Below are 19,334 nucleotides of genomic sequence, written 5' to 3'. Positions count from 1 at the left end.
AACTGGATACATGCCAAGTTGCAGGGAAAAATTTAGGGTTGCTCGCCATTCTTGCCACCGATGGTGGCTTTTTTAGGAAACAAACTAATTTCTAGCTCTGAGGTCGGGCGCTCTAGACCCCTAAGCTTTGGAACACCAAGGCTTACCATTGGCTGTCCTATGACACCATGACTTACCATTGGCTGTCCTATGACACCATGGCTTACCATTGGCTGTCCTATGACACCATGGCTTATCATTGGCTGTCGTACAATACTATGCTATCATTGGCTGTCCTAGTACACCATGAGTTACCATTGGCTATCCTAGAACAGTCCTAAGCTTTCCTTTCACTGTTCTGCTGCACCATGGGTTACCATTGGCTGTTCTGCAATATCATGGGTACCATGTGTACTGTTTAACTGTGTTCTAGGATACTAGCTTACCTGATGGCAGTACAAAAAACCTACTTTATAACAGGTTTTACTGGAAAATCTGTGCTAAAGTAATGCTAACTTGACTTTGTCTTTTATAACTGGAAAGTTATATATTTCTTGTAGTTTTTTGGAACGTAAGCTAAGATAGAAACCAAGATTGTTATAGCTAGTTTTATTGGTCAATAAAGAGTGTCTTTCCCGATATATGACTTATGTGAGCTTCTATTATTATCTTTTTGAAAATTCAAAATTCAGCATCAACGTTAGTTGTAGCCTTTGTAGAATAGACTGAAAAAAAGGCACTATTCACCAACTGAATATGAAAGAAACTAGAAACCAACATTGAACATTCTAGAATCTTCTAGAGCTTTAATGTTGTATATATACTTTCTACTTTTAATAATTAGTGGGTCCTGCCATAGCCTAAAAAATAAGTAATATCTTGGGCATTTTGTCAATTACCTTAAAGTTAATTAAAAAAATTCTAAAAAAATTTTATTTAATAATTTTTGAGACTAATCATTCTATTTAGCGACCATAATTGTTTCGTTGTTAGCTAGTTAAAAGGCTTTACTGCACAATGGCACCAAAGATATGATTCGCTTGACGTAGTCTATTCATCAAAGGGTGAACTCGGGTAGCTGAAGATTTCAATATCCGACTTGTATATATCATAGAGCCGCTGAATATTTTCCTGAGACACTATCTTGTAGTGGCTTGCGTATGTTTTGTTGTACTTTCCTTTTCTCAGTGGATTGTACTTTGGCTTTGTTGAGAATTTAAGTTTCTTGAATATATAAGGTTCAGCATCATACATTTCTTCTAGTTTAACTACAATGAGTAGACAACTTTTAGTTGAACTATAAAGTGTAGACAACTTCTAGTTTAGCCTAAATATTTGAAAATCTTCTATTACTTCCTGATAAAACTTTGTTTAAATTGATTCCTGTCAATCTGAGAATGATATTGTTTGTTCTAAACAGCAGTATAAAAAATAGGAATGAGTTCGTAGCTATTTTGATACGTTTTGGCATTTTTCTTGTTTCTGCTGTATTCAGCCAGAACAGACAGGATTACCCTAAAATTATGCAACTGAAACAAGGCAGCTCTAAAGTTCCAATGGTGAGTATAGATAACTATTCTGCAGAATATATTAATTATAGAATACAAGCATATAGCCATACATTTACTGTATATACAGGTACACATTTACCTATGATATTGTAGTCCATCTGACAAACGCCGCACAGTGATGTCAAAGGGTTCACGTGTGGATTCCATACAACATCGCGCATGCTGTGTGTCAAGCAATCAATAAAGACATCAAATGTCACAGCAGCAACAGATTTGTAATCCTCATAAGCAATGCACAGTTTCTGCAAATAAGATATATATGCAGAAATACAAATACAAAATCTATACAGAAATATTTCTGTATAAATTTTACTCATCATCTTCCATATTTATATAAGAATTCATAAAATAAAGGATTTGTTATTTTTAAGAGTTGTAAAGTTAAGACTAGGCAATGATCAAAAGAAGCAACATAAAATATTCTCTATGATTCTTGGCTAGCAAACGGGATGGGATAAATCAATTAGCTTTCTCTTACGATATAACAGAAGTTCAAGACTCGTTGGCTCTAAGTGAAAAAAGTGTTTTTATCTATTTCTCAGCAAAAGCTGTGTGTCTGTCTATTGATCAAGGCTTGAAAATACTTGACCAATGAAGTCATACTACAGACAGCTCAAACTCTATATACATCTGTTTGGTAAAACACAGTTTTGAGCAGAAGGAAAATCAGCAGTTACAAGATGAGCACTTGCTTATTTGTGTTTGTTACAATTTGCCTGATATATATGACCAGCGGGACAGGTGTACTACAATTAAGGTTGACTCTTCAGCCTTTCACCTGAAAGTTGCAGTTTTACACATTTAGTAATTGTTTCCCCATAACTAAACCATTCATACATAGTACAGTACTTCAAGAGAACGTAGAAATGTATTCATTTATAACCACCAACATCTTTGAGGTGAGTTTTTCTGTTGGAGAACATAATTTAAGCATCTCAAGGTGGTTATATATATGTATATGATACTTGTTAGAATATTATAGAGTAATAAAGTCCAGTTTTCATCAGCACTAGCTCGTAGTAAAAGCAGCTGTCTCTACTAACCACAGTTAAATCTCAACTTATGATCACTCTAATATACCGGTATGTTATGTAACATTTTACCAAATAATTGACTCAACATCTTATATCATTTATGGTATACAAAACACTGTGATTTTCAACGTTTATGCAATATTTATTGTAGGCAATATAAATATACTGTAAATATTGTATTCATATTATGTATAAATATAATATCAATATACTATATGCAATATAAACATACCGGTATATAAGCAGTGTCTTTCACATAATTTAGTTCTACAGGGCTTGCAGTGAATTTCTTTAAATTTGCACTTGGCAATAACAAAAGCCACTTTTCCCTGATTGATTTGACTCTATTTTCAACCATTTTAACATTGAACTGATCAGTTTATTTAATCAAGTGCTTGTTCAATTATTATTTTATGGTTTTTTGCTAGTTTTTACCCCAGGATTATTTGTTTGATCAACTACAGTTCAGAATAAGCCTACTATTTCGGAAAGTCATGGAGCTTAATTTTAAATTTTATGACAATCCGTATGCCTGATATGATACTACGTACCTTAATATACAACAATATTATAATGTAATATCATAAGAATTAAATAGAGGCACAGGTCTGTATTTTATTTTTTTTATCATGTTGTCAACTCTTTCGAATTATGAAACTACAAGAACTGTTTGATTTACTTTATTGGCTATCGTTTTGTAATTTACCAAATTGATTGTCGGATGATTACCAATTTTTATTGTCACTGTTTTCACGGTGTATTAAAATCAATAAAAAACAAATGTAAAATTTTTTAGCTGCAGCCTCTTTTAACCATCCTTACTTTGATAATTAGAGTGAAACAAACTGCAAAACTCTTTTACAAATTATAGTGAAGGAGTTTTGAAGTTTGTATAAAACTGTACAGTGTTGAAATAATCTTAAGTTCCATCCTTTTATAGCTTTAAAATGGTGAACCCTAAAAAAAACTGGTGCAAGTGATATGAATGATAAAACGGAGAAAGCATTTCTCTTTTAAAGTTGAGACAAGAACTAATAGAAAACTAGGGACATTTTTGCAGCAACTTTTTCAAACAACTTTTTCTGGAACCCTTTAGCTGTTATCAATATATTATATGTAAGCAGTGTCTCTTTAGCTGTTATTGTAAAAAGAGTGTAAAAGCCTGATATAAATGAAAGTAAAGACAGGAATTGTGATTAAAGATTAAATAGAAAAATATAAAATATAAAAAACACAGCAAATATAAATAAGTTATGACAGTTTAAAGTTTACGAAGTGTCAGTCAGACTGACTCAATATATCAATATTTGTTACCTTCACCTTAGCACAGTCCCTCAACCAGTGTCACCAATCCTAAACTTCTCTTAGACTGTCTTTAACGTAAAAGTGGCAATAAAAACCTTTTTCATTTCCACTTATTACTTGATTATTATTATTGATTTTTAGTTTATTGTTTTAGTTTCTTACACATAATTCAATTTTTTGTAGTATAGCTTTTGATATTGTTTTGTATCATGCAGTTGCTTCAAGCTCTATATTGTACAACCAGCAGTAAGGCCGACATTGCTCAGATTTTTTCTGTTTTCAATCAGTCCGCAACATGCGTGTAGGTTTTCAATGCAAATTGCTAGACCGCTTTCATGGCGACAATTCATGAACACTTTCATTGAGGGCAATCTACCTTCATGTATGCTAAGGAGCATTTTAGAGTTTCTAATCAGATGGGTGTTCATGAAGTTCACAGGAATCAGACAGAGTTTTGAAAACAAATATATTGTTGGCAGCAAAGGTACAGAACATCTGTGTGTAAAATTTGGATGAAATCAGCTGAAGCATTGTACAAACTGCGTAAAGTGTACACAATGACATATTGGGTTTTATTAATAAGGATTACCTAAAGCATTTATAATCAAGTTTTGATGTATAAAACTAGTTAAATGAACTACAGGATGATTTCTTAAGAATACTTTGCCAACGCCGATGGTTTTGACATGGAAAGAAAATCTTGAAATATATTATTTTCCTAGCTCATATCAAGATTTACTTGCATGTTGTAATAAACTTCAAGCTTCGGTTTTCCATTTAGCAAACAATATTTTAATCTTCAAGTTCTCAGAAACTTCAGTTTAGACTTCAGTTCCCAGAAACCGATGTAAACCTGTTGTGTTGTAAAAACTGTGTTGATACTGTTTATCATTTTAGTATACAGGCTAGCAATTGATGGTGATGTGTTACTTTATTGCACACAATCTGGTGGGATACCAAAGTTCTCTCTTGAAGATAGTTATAAAAGATAGTTATAAAAACAACACAACTATTGTATCTCAAGTCATTTATTTTTATCTACCACCAGACTCAACATATGCAATCTATATCTGCAATATATATCTATATCTGTATCTATATATCTAAATCTATATATATAAATGTAAGTGTTTGTCTGCCATCGAATGTCCAGTTAATAGCGATTGGTTAAAATATGCAAACTTGCAGGCCTGCAGTTTAGTGTGTCAGGAGATATCATAATGTGTAATGAATACATGCACAGTTATTTCACTGCATGTTTCAGTCGGACTGTATTTGGCTTCACATCTGTACATCCGCATGTATGGGTTTGATTCTTGTGAGGTGCAATCTTTGTCCTAAAGCTCTTAGCTGGCTTCGGACAGACAGACAGACACGGCTCATATTATAGTAAAGACTAGATGAATGCCCGGGTTATAAAATTCTTTGCAAAGTAAATTTTTTTTATTTAACATATAACAACAGTCACCATTCTCACTTTCAAACTTCATATCATGAGAAAAGTGTTTTGTGCTTTTGAAGTAAATTAGGAGAAAACATAAAACAACTGTAAAGGTGTTTAAATGTAAATGCATTACTGTACGATCTGCAGGAAAATGTAGCGTTACAATGCAGTATGTGCAGTACGTATCGTAGGGAGGTTTTACCTTCAAGACAGACGTATAACATAAATGTTGAATTTAACTTAAATGAAAGTAGCATATTAAACACATACTCAAAGCTAAGTTGTAGTATGTATTTTACTAAACTTCAACTTTTCATAGGCTAAAATTTTATCACTTATCTGTTTTTGATGTTGTCTTTACTATAACTTATAACGAATAATGCTGAACTGGGAAAGCAAGCATCGTATCTCTTTCAGACGTTGTGAGAGGGATTTCGGCGAACAGCACATCGACATTTTTGTCGGATTCAGTACACCGACTGCAAATTTTAATTTGGAGGGAAATTTTTGTTGATATCGTATGGCGGAAAACAAATTCATTTTAGTATGGCGAGGACGATAAAGCATCGTGTTTCATAGAGTAAGGCGAAAAATCTTATAACAGGGTCAGTGTAACCCGTGAGCACACTGTATTAGTTAATAATTTAGAAGGATATATACAGTATATGGTAGGAGTGATGGGAATAGTTAGAATGGTGTAGCCTTGTGGTTAGGAGTGCTTATTTACAAACTTGTGGTTGCTATCTTCGTGAGTTCAAATCCAGTATGAAGTACACTGTTCATTTCTGGATTTTAATCGTTGTAGCTGGAAAGGCGAACGCCGATAGATGACAAACCATGAGATTCATATAGATAAAAAACATTAGCTTAAATCACTCAAACTCATTGGATAAAGAAACTTAGCCAATGGCAACTACATTACCTGCCACTTTCTATAAGCTGTTTTATATTTTGAGCAAATTTGTAGTATGATAAGTAAGAAATGTTTTTCAACAGTCTGTTTTAGCTATGCCTCGAGCTTTCGATTAATTGAATTATGCATTGGCCGGACACGCACAGAGAAATAAACAAATACTTTAATTCAAAAGTTAGAATGATGCAATATTGGCCAATATTAGAAGTAAAATGCACTGATATTATTAGAATAACCAATATTATTAACATAGTAATACAATGTAATAGAAAACCAATAAACAATTTTGTTTACAATTCCAAAGGTCATAGCTTATGATAGCAAGAAGTTGTGATATTTATATAGATTTTTAGAAAATCTATTTAAAAAGGTGTTTGGTCATGACAAACAGCAATAATGAAAGGAAAATATTATATGTTTATATCTTTCTCCCTGCAATAGGAGAAATGCAATATTGACCAATATTAGAAGTAAAATGCACTGATATTATTAGAATAACCAATATTATTAATATAGTAATAATAGAAAACCAATGCACAATTTTGTTTACAATTCCAAACGTCATAGCTAACAATATCAAGAAGTTGTGATATTTATATAGATTTTTAGAAAATCTATTTAACAAAACTATTTAGCAAAAATAATAACAATAACATACTGCCCATCATCGATGTTGTTAGTCTGACTATAAGACTTCAATAGTTATCCAAACTTATAATTAAATACTGTAATAATCTCATAAGAATCGTTAGAAAAAAATATCATCGTCATTTCCTTTACTTTCACTGCTTTGGACATCAGTTGGAATACCAAAATACTCAAAAGTTTCCAAAATGTCAGTTACTTTGAAATCGGCAAAAAAGAAACGATTTCTGTACTTCTACGTTAGTTACAGAAACCTTCGGCAATTCGACAATGCCATAGACTGGTTAAATGTGCACGTTATTCTTTCGTGAAATGCGCACGACTTAATGGTTCTATTCTCTGTCGCTCGACGTTTCAATTGTCGGTCTTAATTTTGATAAAAATAAGGCTTAGCGAGTTTTAATAACGATTTTCGGCCAAATTAATCTGTCTATTTGTGTATAATCCGTTCAGATGGGTAATTTTTAAGAATATGTCGACACTTTTCAAAGACTTGGTAATATATTTAAATAGGTTTATATGTGTTTTGTATCGTTATTATACTTTAACGACTCTACAAAAAATGGTTAAATTTGTTGATGAGATTTCGATGCAAGGGTTTGCGATGTTATTGATGAATAATTTTCATAAGTTGTGTGCACATGTATTTATCATAAAAACTCTCAAACTTCGCTCCGCTCGTTCGGTCGTGGGACAATTGTGATAAGTTAATTGCATTTATAACTTATTCTGTACGTATAGCTTTACTGGCAGCATCTAAATCTATAACTTATTCTGTACTTATAGCTTTACTAGTAGCAAACAATTTTACAAAAGTATTTTTTCTTGATAAAAAAGAATGCCTGATAGCCGATGACCATTGTAAGTGATTTACTAGTTCAAGTACCTGCTTCACAAACGCCAGCTCTTTGACAGTCTCTTTTATAATTGCCAAGGCCGCACGCCAGTCCTTTTGTGTACACCTGAATAAGGGTCTGTATTAACTTGTGCTTAACATTGCTTGTTTTAAACCATGAGCTAGAAGGCTATCGAGCTCTCTATGCCAGTTAAGATTACCGGCACGCTGCCATGTGTAGCGTCAAAGGCACATTTCCTTAATATTTGAACAACTCTGTTGTGCTCAATACTTTAAGAGCTTGTTCACACAGAACCATAGATACCTGTAAATATTGTGCAGTTATCCGACACTAGCTTTTCTATTTATTATGCGAGGCTCTAAATGGTTTACAGGAGATATGTTTGTAGTACCCCTAAAGCCAGATCTTTCTGTGATCAGTGAGTACTATGAGGTAATTTTATGACCCATGGCTACATGCTAGCAGTGCGTAGAGCACACATAATCGTCTTTATAAATTGACAGTTTCTCTTCCTTTACCCTATACAAACGTGAGAACTATCAACTTTAGCCTGTTTAGACTTGAAGGAGACTCGTGGTGACACATCTTCTGACACAGAATTATTTCTCTTTTTAAAAGCTTTTCTTACCTTCAACGTCCAGTGGCTGTCTACAATCTTATCTTCATATGCTGAGACTAGTCTGGCCCATGGGTTTCTTACTATAATAAGTCTATTGGCTGGACGATAAAACTCAAGAAAATCCTTAAAGGCAGGCATTTCTTTAGGAAACATCGTAGCGACCCCCAAGTTGGTCGCAGCTCTGCAACAATGTTACAAGCTCTATACACAAAATTGATAAAACATTTTTAGTAGAAATTTAATCTAAACGGTGTTTGAGATTTTTACAAACTCTGATGCTGACGCAATCCAGGCAGCAATTGAATCTTGGTATGAATAAAAAGTCACACGGTTTCCACTATGAGAATGGAAAAGGGTATGAGTGAGTTTGTGTGCTAACTGCTAGAAGAGCCCAACAGTCACCATTGCCACCAAATGGGCCGGTATTCAAAATAGATAAACAACAATAATTCTTGTTTAATACCAATAAATTTAGTACCAATAAATTATTTATTGGTACTCATTAGATGATGGAAAAGGTTGATTTTGAGGGTAAAAAATCACAGGTACGAAAAAGAATCAGCGATGTCATTAAAGTCGTTGAGTGGTGGCTGTAAAATTACACCAATCGGCTTGAGTATCTTATCTTTAGATGTTTAACATCAATAAACTCTAATTTACAAAAACTGAAAACCAGAAATATTTATTGAAACATTTTTTTGGGGAAATATAATTTATTAAAACCATACCACTGCTTCGACTAACATGGATTTTGGTTGAACAGTTTTTAAATATCTAGTTTAAAAGTCAAGGAATTGTAATTTAATTAAATAGCATCACAACTGTTTCTGGTTAATATTGTACAAATATTGCAATTTTTTCGCTAATCTTTTGACTAGCAAAAACACCAAAAAAGTAGTGTTTATTTAAAATTAGATAAAAGTATTATTAAAGCCTCTATTTGCAATTATGTCTTCTGGTACTAATACCGCATTTATTTTGAGAGCTGTCAGGTCACCTCTCCACTGTTACTTACTGATGCGTATCGATGGTCCAGTTAATCTTTAAGTCATTCATAAGATATGTTTTCCAGGTGGTGCTGGCACATTTGGGAGTAGCGCAGTAGAACAGCTGATGGTGTGGAGAGGTTATCCAATTCCAACTCGGTAAAACGTCTTCAAGTCTATCATACTTGGGAAAACCCTTGGTGAGGTCATGCTTAAAGTCAGCACAGAATTCCCTTAGCTTGTTCACTCGCTCTCTGTGTGTCTTGATGAACTCTTCACTCGGCTCACCTCTTTCCGAATCGTTAGATTTACTGGCCATAGCTGGTCTGTATACATCTCCGATCGTCGCTTTAACAGGTTGTCTAATTTCTACCGAATCTACATATTTTCTGTTTATGTATACGCTGAAGATTACTATCTGTAGGAAAATGGCAATTGTGACGATTGTCGAGCTTGGACTGGTGAAACACGATCGAAATCCCATAGTCGAAGGCTGTCGGTAGTTAGCTGTTTTTTGTCGATAGTTAGCTGTTTTTTGTCGATAGTTTCTTAGCAGTTGACGGCTTGTTTATCCATACTGTTGGCTAAGAATGAAAACAGTTGTGATAGAATTAGCAGTTGAATCGCTATTGATAGTTTGAGGCATGGTAAGTATTTAACATTGCGTAAAATGTATTGTTGTGCTGGTATTTGCAAACATTGTTGACCTATCATATAGCGTAACTTAATTTAGTCACTATTTATTGTTCTTGCTGATCTGAAACGTGTTTTAAAATCTTAAAGATTTTTTGAACAATTTACAGTAGATGTATAACTACCGGGCCAATAATATGTCATAGCAAATGCATGCAAAAATTATGCTCTCTGATATTGGGTATCATTATAACTTATTCTTGGACCAGGCTTAGATGCCTTGAATATATAAACATAAGGAAATGAAAATATTTATAATGATATGTGAACATTTACTGTATATAAATATGTTGGCATAAACACGTTAGCACAAATATGTAATCTGTTATGGATTTATATATGAAGGTATCCAATGCATATATTTAAAGATATATATAAAGATGTATATATACTGTATATATATGTATACAGCTAGTATTACTAAATAATAAAAGACTCTAAATAAAAAATACAATTTTTGCGGAGTAAAACGATAATAATATGATATAATAATTATAAACATTAGCTAGAAGCTAATAAAAACGCAATCGAGTGTCGTCTGACGAGTGCAAAAGAACACAAACTTTTTGAGTAGCTTTCAGCTAATTATTATCATTCTATTATATACATTATATGTATATAAATTTACTCTTACATCTATTTTTAAAAAGCTTTCATAGATATTTTATTGTGATATTTGTAAAGCACTTTTGTTTTACTGATTTACCGATTTACTAGGCTCGCTAGTTGTTTGTATTCAAGTACAAGCATTTATATTAGTTTATGAGTAGAATATACTCCACTTTCAAAGCTCCTCTAATTGTGGAAAAATTGTTAAGGTAAAAGGTTTCATGTGAGCTACATGAATGACTTACTAAATGCTGAAGAGAAAAATCAGACAGAATAACTGTAAATCGGTTTTTATTTATTGCATGCAATTTCTCTCTTTTGCATGTACAATTTTTCTTTTGGAACAAGAAATTGTATCATATTTATGCTAGATAGTAGAATGCTTAATCTTATCAGAATAAATGACTTTACATCAAACAGAGTTCAGACTTGATCAGCTAATCTCGACAAGCCATCTTAATATCAGATATCCAATCACAAAGCTAAGTTGAATACGCTCTACTGAAACCCATTTAAAAAGACTCAGTCTTTAAAAAATGCTAACATTGATGTATGCATGTATGTTTATATATGTATGTTTATATGTATGTATATATGTACATGTATGTATAACTTATTATTGGTGTTGGTAATCATCAAGAAAATGCTGTTTTTCGTTGCATAGCAACAAAAATAAAACAAAAAAATCAAAGGACAGAAATCTAGTTAAACTAGTTAAATCCAGGAACTATTAAGTAAGTTGAACAAATGTGTGTTAAAAGTTGATAATCTAACAGTATTGTGGAGGAGCCATGATAGTGAACTGAAGGTGGTCGTAACAGAAAGTTCATAAACTGAAACATATGACGGTGGATGTAGTAAGTTGGTGTCACGAGATAGAAAAGGATGTTTGTCATAGATGAGAGACTGAAGACGACTCAAGAGGTCTGTCAGTACGTACATGTACCTACAGTCAGCGTAAGATCACAAGAGAGACTTCCATTGTGTAGCAGTTCAAAGATACTCCATAAACTTACATACCAACTGAAGACTCTTTCCTTTTAACTTAACAGAAAGCAGCGATTGCCGCATTACTTCATTGAACAGTCGGTTAGTCGACTAGTAGGTTTGCTACAAAGCGTATAATTAAGCGACTGCACGCTCTCGTCTGGCACTATGTTGGTTTACACGTGTCGCTGGTCTTATTGTTTCCTATTGAATAGTAGCTATTGATGAAACAGAACTGTGCTTTGTTACGGTTCTAAGGGTAAAATATCATTCATTTCACATAACTTCTTAATTTATGCTCTAATAGCCAAATGAGTGAATTGATAAAACAGACCTCAAGGCTAGACAACAGTTGTTTCTATGAAACATTAGAGAATAAATATTTACTAAATAATGTGAGCATGAATAGACTGAATCCTTGACTACTACTGTACTATATAACTATACCATTTACTAACCGGTGTTCAACTCTGTTTGTAATCGTGATTAGGTTATCAACTGCGATGAGAGTTTTACAATAATTGAAAATATTTACACTTCTCAAATATGAATGAAAAAATAACAAAGTAATGGATGTACATACCAAAAAAAAATCATCCTGCTCACAAATATAAGTAGAATCAGATCTTTAATTACATATTATTACATATTATCATAATATATGACAATAAAAAAACTGTGTTAAGCTTCACCAAAACTTCCATATAAAACACTTAGACAACATACCATCAGCAAACACCAGCATTGTATGATGACAGACCATTTAAACTTTAATTTTAAGCTTAAATTTAAAAAAGCAAAGGTAGAGACAGAGAAATACATTCTATTTAAATAAGCAAATAAAACAAACTGTAAATAAAAGCAACAGGTAATATCAATAACCATAATTATGCTAAAGACAGCAATACCTGCCTTATTATTGCGGCCTGCACAAATCTCCATGGCGAACAATGTCATCATAATAGGGAGTAGTGCACTATGCTATATTATATGTATATCACCATATCGAAAAAACAATATAGCGAACAACTGAGTAATTAGATATTGATATAAATTACATTCAAAAGTAAAAACTTGGTTCATGTATATGTAATATAAAGTGCATAAATGAATCTTTATTAGGAGTTGTCAACGTTGATTAGCAAGTGTGCACGACTTCTCCACAAATTGTCATGGGGTAATACTGAACTCTGACTGAATATTGACAATAAAAATAGCTTTAAGTACGACTAGCTTATGCAAAACCTGCATCTTTCGAAATATTAAAAATCTTTTAATCATTAATCAAAAGGAGTTTTAGGGTAGTCAAATAGCTCTATGTCATGGTAGTAGATTCCTTGGAGTTGTCTTACTTTTTCTATTGGGATTTTTCTATATACTTGTTTATACGTTTTATGCTTCAATTTTCGTGGAGGAACATAGAGTGTCCTTGTAATGTTTAACTTATTAAGTAAATACGGCTCTGCCTCTTCCATTTCCTCCAACTTAACTGAAATATAGCAAAGTAAATATTTTGTTTTAATATTGAATATAAATGCAAAGACAAAATTATAAAAATCTACAAATTATTAAAAGCAAAATATCTATTAGGATATATGCAATGGTTAATTTAATAAAAAGTTATTGAGACTCAATATTTTATGGCCTTTAAAAACAGCGAAAGCAAGAATGCGCACAATATCCAAATGCATCACTTTTATATTTTCCTTATGAGATATGCTCTTGCCTGTGTGTTAGTGATATAAAATACACATGCAGATCTAGACAAATGCTAAGCTGTGTTAAAATGTTAAGGCTTCTATGTTAACATGATATGATATACATGGTTCTATTTTGCATAACTAACTCTGTTATTGTCCAATATAGTATTGCAGAAATTGACTAAGCTACATAATACACTACGTTATATCTATATATATTTCTCGAAGTTGATCGTGTGTATGTACGTGTATGTGTATGCGTATGTGTGTGTATTTGTGTATGCGTGTCCAGCTATAGCTATTAAAATCTTGAATTAATATTCTGCGTTCTGATGGATTTTAACTCACAGAGATTGCTACGGCAAGTTTAAAAAATAGGCATTTTACCACAGCCATACAAGATGTAATGATTTAATTCGTTATCGTATACCGTATGCACATGCGAATTATTTTAGCATTGCGCCCACGCGTTATGATGCCCATGTTAAAAAATATTTTTCATAAGGTTCAATTACTATATATGGGGTCAAGGTCAATTCTTCTCACATGGAGAATTATAGGAAAAGCCTCAACATTCTCTCTCCGTTCGATCAGAGAAAGACAGTACAATATCTCATTTTTACATTTGTACCAGTATCAAAAGGTAACAGTATTGTCGTATTTAAAGTTTGATGGATAACTTCTGGTAGAACAGTAACCTTCTTTATACACACACTTCTATGCAAGAATTGTTATTATTAATTCAACATATTCAGGATTTTTATTTTGTTTTCTCAATTCGTATTAATTGTATCATTATTCATTACCGAATCTTCTTTTATTGTAATTGTAGCAGAACCGGCTTAATTTAGCTATTACTTGCTAATTATTTCACATTTACATCTAAACTTTTTTATAATTGTTTTATTTTTTAAAATATTTTTGACCTGCACAGAACATTTTCCTTATGCTATGAAGTTTGAAAGTTACAGTTGTTTGACATAGTTTGAAAACCTTTACAGTTGTTTTTATTTTCTCTTAATTTATTTCAACTACACGAAACACTTTTCTCATGATATGTAGCTTGAAAGTTAGAATGGCAAATGTTGTTATATGGTAAATACAAATCAATTTTCTGTGCAAAGACTTTTTTATTACCTGGGCAAAGCCGGGTAGTACAGCTAGTATACACATAAATGCAATGTCAATATGACACTACTGTACAACTACTGATTTTTTTTCATAATTTTTACACAGTAAAGTTTACTTTAATTCACCTTTATTTATATCAAGTAGTCTCAAGTCACACAGACAATACAGTAAATATTAAAAGAAAATGAACTAAAATTATATCAAACTTAATTGATGTATATACTTTCACTCTCTTGCATGAGACAGAACTTGGAGTAAAAACTTAGAGTGGTAATGAATGTAACTAATAAAATAATAAAACTAAGCTTTTGTCATGTTGACAACTATGTTCCGGTTCTACTTGAGCCTGCAAGCTTACCTATCAAATTGTAGTCCATGTAACACCTGCTAGCTTACCTATCAAATTGTAGTCCATGTGACACCTGCTAGCTTACCTATCAAATTGTAGTCCATGTGACACCTGCTAGCTTACCTATCAAATTGTAGTCCATGTAACACCTGCTAGCTTACCTATCAAATTGTAGTCCATGTGACACCTGCTAGCTTACCTATCAAATTGTAGTCCATGTGACACCTGCTAGCTTACCTATCAAATTGTAGTCCATGTGACACCTGCTAGCTTACCTATCAAATTATAGTCCATGTGACAAAGGGCACACAGAGATGTCAGTGGATTAATGTGCGGATTCCAAATCATACTTCTTTCACTTTTCAAAATGCAGTCTATGAAGATTTCAAATGTGATATTTTTTATCTCCGGGTAGCCAGTTCCTGCGAGACACAATTTCTACCAAAAAAAGTTGCACCAACATAAATTTACTTATTATAAAATTTCCTCTGGTTTATTGTGGCATTCTTCTTATTATCATATTTTGGTTAGCTTCAACACGGGAGTTATATCCTCATGAAGCACTATCAGCTTAGTGGTTTAGCATGGCAATTCTTCATGTGAAGTCAATCCTTTTGTGAGTGCCAGAGCTAAATGTTTGTTTCCATAATATAAAAATTTTTTTATTATGATAGAAGGTAAAAACATGCAGTGCAGTTGTTTGACCATCAGGTACAGGTACTCGAAGCTTGTAAAGTCTGGGCAACTGAGTCACCTGATAGGTTGACTCAGTTGCCCATCTTCACTGATGGGCAACTGATCAGTGAAGATGATCAGTTGTGTCACATGATCAAGCATCGCTTAATTAAATTTTAGGTTAGAAGAGAACCACAAATTTGTAAACAATACTCAATGTTGTCAAGAGCTTCCTGGAAACAAAATACTGAATCCAAAGCATTTCAAATAAATTGTTAAGTAGCTACGCAATGATTTAATGGGTGCTAAAAACTATATAAACATATACCGACGGAGTAAAATGCTTTAAAAAGTAAGTAAGCTATTGGTAAGTTACTGTTGTGTAATCATAGACTTTAGCTTAGTTATTGGCTGTATGCAAAGGTGTTGGCTGTATGCATAGGTGTTGAATGTAATCAAGGTGTTGACTGTATTTACAGAAGATGTCTGTATGCAAGATATTGGACGATATATATATGCAAAATACATGTACAAATGCTGGCTGTACATACAGTTTATGGCTGTTTTTGTAAGGTGGTAACTATATGTACAGGCGGTACCTGTATGTAAGTTATTTTCTATGTGCAAAGTGTAAGCCTTACGTACAAGTGTTGGCTGCACACTAAATAGTTTCTAGAAGTACAGGCATTTTACATATAGGAAATAGTTGTAGACCTAAAGATTAGAGGTATGCAAAAGCTTTAGCTGCGCATACAGTTGTTAGCTCTACGCAAATGTGTTAGGTGTAGGGTGTTAGGTGTAGGTTGTTAGGTGTAGACTCCCATTCCTTCCCTTAGAGGTGGTCTACCATTAGACACAATATTCACAGTCAAACAAATACAATGAAACTATTGATGAGCCAAAGTCTAGCAAGCATAAGAGCAAAGAGGAGTTGTGACATCCTGTTACCTTGGACTACAATAAGTATTTAATAGCAAAAGACAGAGAGTTCCTACATAGCAGCCATTAGATTTGTATAAAAGTAGGGAGGCAACCTCATTGATGGTACTTGGCTGCGGACCAGCCATCAAGTAAAAACTGTTTGTTTTCTTTAGCCTTTTCCTGTGAAGTAAACAACTGTACTTGAGATATCAGAGATCAGCTAAAGATGTTCGGGATCATAAAATTATCATCATTCTAACTTGAGTATTTGTATACCTATTAATGCTTTTTATGAAAAACTGTGCTTTTGGAAATCCCTGTTTACATTTTGCTCTTGTACAAATCTCAGTGTTTATTGTTTGTCTGCTCAGTTATAGCGATAAAGTTTTAAAGACAAAAAATCTGCTTTAAAGACGATTTCATCTCAGAACCTCCAGTTCTACCCCGTCGAACTTACTCATTAGACAGTGTTCGACTGAGCATAGTTATTAATAATAGTGAAGATATTCATTACATCGGTTAAAATTTGCTCGCCGACGTTGCATCACACGTAAAAATTACCAGCTGGCCTCACAGCTGAATGCCTGGCATTGCACCGACAATGAAAACAGCTTATAAACAGTTGCAGGCAACGTAGTGTAATGGTAATGTAATAGGTAATGTAGGTAATGTAAGTAATGCAGATAATGCAGGTAATGATGTAGGTAGTGTAGGTAATGTAAGTAATGCAGGTAATGATGTAGGCAATGTAGGTAATGTAGGAAATGCAGGTCATGTAGGTAATGTAAGTAATGCAGGTAATGTAGGTAATGTAGGTAATGTAAGTAATGAAGGTAATGCAGGTAATGTAGGTAATGTAGGTAATGTAAGTAATGCAGGTGATGACGTAGGCAATGTAGGTAATGCAGGCAATGTAGGTAATGTAGGTAATGCAGGTAATGTAGGTAATGTAAGTAATGCAAGTAATGTAGGTAATGCAGGTAATGTAAGTAATGTAAGTAATGCAGGTAATGTAATATTTATAAGCCGTTTTTTATTGCCCGTGCAGCGCAGGGTATTCATCTAGAACTATTGGTGCCGAGTAAGGAGATGATACATACAGACTAGCAGCTAAATGTATCTCCGTGCCAAAATATCATTGAGTTAGCAGCTACAGAGCACTGTAAGGCAGCTGATGAGAGTGCCAGTGACAGCATGACTACTATTGCAGAGCCTGTACAAAACAAGAGAGAGAGTAGCAAAAGCCTGTTTATGAAAACTTACCTTTAGGTCCCATTTTTGATCTATGATTTTATCTTCATACGCTGAAACTAGCCTTGCCCAGGGATTCCTCACAATGATAAGCCTGTTTGCAGGTCGATATGACTCCAAAAATCCTAGCAGGCTGCTGCCGGCGTTTTGGAACATAGTTTTTACTCCAAGAACTTGAGTGGCAGCACTAGACATAATAAATATGAAATATCAAATATGTTACGTTATGCAAAGAGAATTTTGCTAGTTGATACCATTTGTAGATGTTGATAAGAAGCATTCGTTAGGACGCCCCTTCATTAATGTGAATCTGATAGTACCCTACAGTCATTGGCTTCTTGTTTTACATTTTTTATGCCCTAGCAAGCTGTCTAGCTGCCAGATAGCAAACCTTTTAGCCACACTATAGCAACCTCTTACCTACACGATAGCAACCCTCTCACCTACACGATAGCAAACTTCTCAGCTGATCTATAGCAAATTTCTTAGCCACACTATAGCAAACGCCTTAGCTACGCGATAGCAAACTTGACAGATGTACTAAAATAAACTAGAACTCATGGATTGAGCCAACACAGACGAAGTTGATGGAGACTTAGTGTGACTTACACGTGTGTATCGACATTCCAGGTTAAACGCAGATCTTCAAGAATAAAGCTTTTCCAAGTGGTGCTGCCGCATTTAGGCGTCGCGCAGTAGAACAGCTCGTGTTGAGAGGAAGCCAACCAGGTCCATTCCAGCAGCACGTCTTTCAGTCTTTTAAAATCAGGAAATGTATTGGTGAGATTTGCGGTGCTGTCAGCGCAGTATTCTCTGACCTTGTTTACTCTCACTCTGTTTGTTATATAAAGTGGCACCGTTAATGATGTCATTTTCGTGTTTAACATACCAGAAATAAATGCTGCCTTGCAGTCATCTACTGTTGAAAAAGCTTTGTATTTGATAGCAGTTCTGAATCTGATGATGCCATAGAATGACACAAACGCTGCCAGTAGTACAAATGTTATCTTGCTCTTAGATCTTCGCACCAACATGGCTAGACCCATAGTAGTTACATGTCACTACTATTACTACTACTGATGAGTCGTTGATTCTTCATCCTACCAAACAAAAGATTCATGTTAGAGCCTCAATTCCCACCTTCAATGACTCAGTCATTCATGGGACACTGATTGCATTACAGCAATGTTTAGACATTTTTTAATTCTAAACTTTACAAATATGAAATATGCTTCGAGTGAAATACAAGGTTTTATTAAAAATGCACCAGTGACATTTTGTTTTAAAAGCTTTTGAGCTGCGTTTGATATTATTTTGACAGCATCTTTTACAGCTGCTACAAAGTCACTGCACTGGTCTTTACACCTAAGCAGCAATCTATAAGGTGAGTAGCAGTCAGTAGTTGTCAGTTGTAGGAATCAAAGGATTCAACATTGTTAATATTACATCACAGCCTTTATAGTAACAATTCTTTAGCTTTCGGTTTGGCATGAAAAATATAAATGCTGAATGTAAATGCTGAATGTAAAGGCTGAATATAAATGCTGAATATAAACGCTGAATATAAACGCTGAATATAGATGGTGAATATAAATGGTGAATATAAATGTTGAATATAGATGGCGAATATAAACGCTGAATATAAACGCTGAATATAAATGGTGA

At 33.6% G+C, this 19,334-nt stretch overlaps 1 protein-coding gene across 4 annotated transcripts; it reads right to left on the bottom strand.

The window, feature by feature from the left end:
* Window positions 1-619: 619 nt before the first annotated feature.
* On the bottom strand, window positions 620-18,647 carry LOC137408312 (carbohydrate sulfotransferase 10-like). Of its 4 annotated transcripts, XM_068094806.1 has the most exons (8): window positions 18,559-18,647; window positions 18,279-18,425; window positions 17,682-17,856; window positions 15,098-15,260; window positions 9,383-9,937; window positions 8,377-8,548; window positions 1,630-1,792; window positions 620-1,247 (listed from the first exon to the last, which is right to left on the bottom strand). In XM_068094806.1, the coding sequence occupies exons 5-8, from the start codon at window positions 9,835-9,837 to the stop codon at window positions 1,030-1,032; spliced, it is 1,008 nt and encodes a 335-aa protein (XP_067950907.1). In that variant the 5' UTR covers window positions 9,838-9,937; window positions 15,098-15,260; window positions 17,682-17,856; window positions 18,279-18,425; window positions 18,559-18,647; the 3' UTR covers window positions 620-1,029. The 4 variants fall into 4 exon arrangements, with proteins under 4 accessions (XP_067950907.1, XP_067950900.1, XP_067950915.1 ...); XM_068094799.1 differs by lacking the exon at window positions 18,559-18,647 and having other exon boundaries at window positions 18,279-18,447; XM_068094814.1 differs by lacking the exons at window positions 15,098-15,260; window positions 17,682-17,856; window positions 18,279-18,425; window positions 18,559-18,647 and adding an exon at window positions 11,676-11,767.
* Between the last annotated feature and the right edge of the window lie 687 nt (window positions 18,648-19,334).

This window comes from Watersipora subatra, chromosome 1 (genome assembly GCF_963576615.1).
Source record: "Watersipora subatra chromosome 1, tzWatSuba1.1, whole genome shotgun sequence".
NCBI classification, from domain to species: domain Eukaryota; kingdom Metazoa; phylum Bryozoa; class Gymnolaemata; order Cheilostomatida; family Watersiporidae; genus Watersipora; species Watersipora subatra.
The sequence above is the reverse complement of the archived record's forward strand: the minus strand, read 5'-3'. Positions and strand labels throughout refer to the sequence as shown.

Bases quoted from the DNA above. Each gene is read 5' to 3' on its own strand.
- LOC137408312 (XM_068094806.1), bottom strand. From the start codon at position 9,837: ATGGGATTTCGATCGTGTTTCACCAGTCCAAGCTCGACAATCGTCACA. The intron at 1,793-8,376 runs GTAAGAAAAGCT...TCTTATTTGCAG, and splicing joins ACAGCCACTGGACGTTGAAG to AAACTGTGCATTGCTTATGA. The intron at 1,248-1,629 runs GTAAATGTGTAC...TACTCATTGTAG, and splicing joins GATGGACTACAATATCATAG to TTAAACTAGAAGAAATGTAT.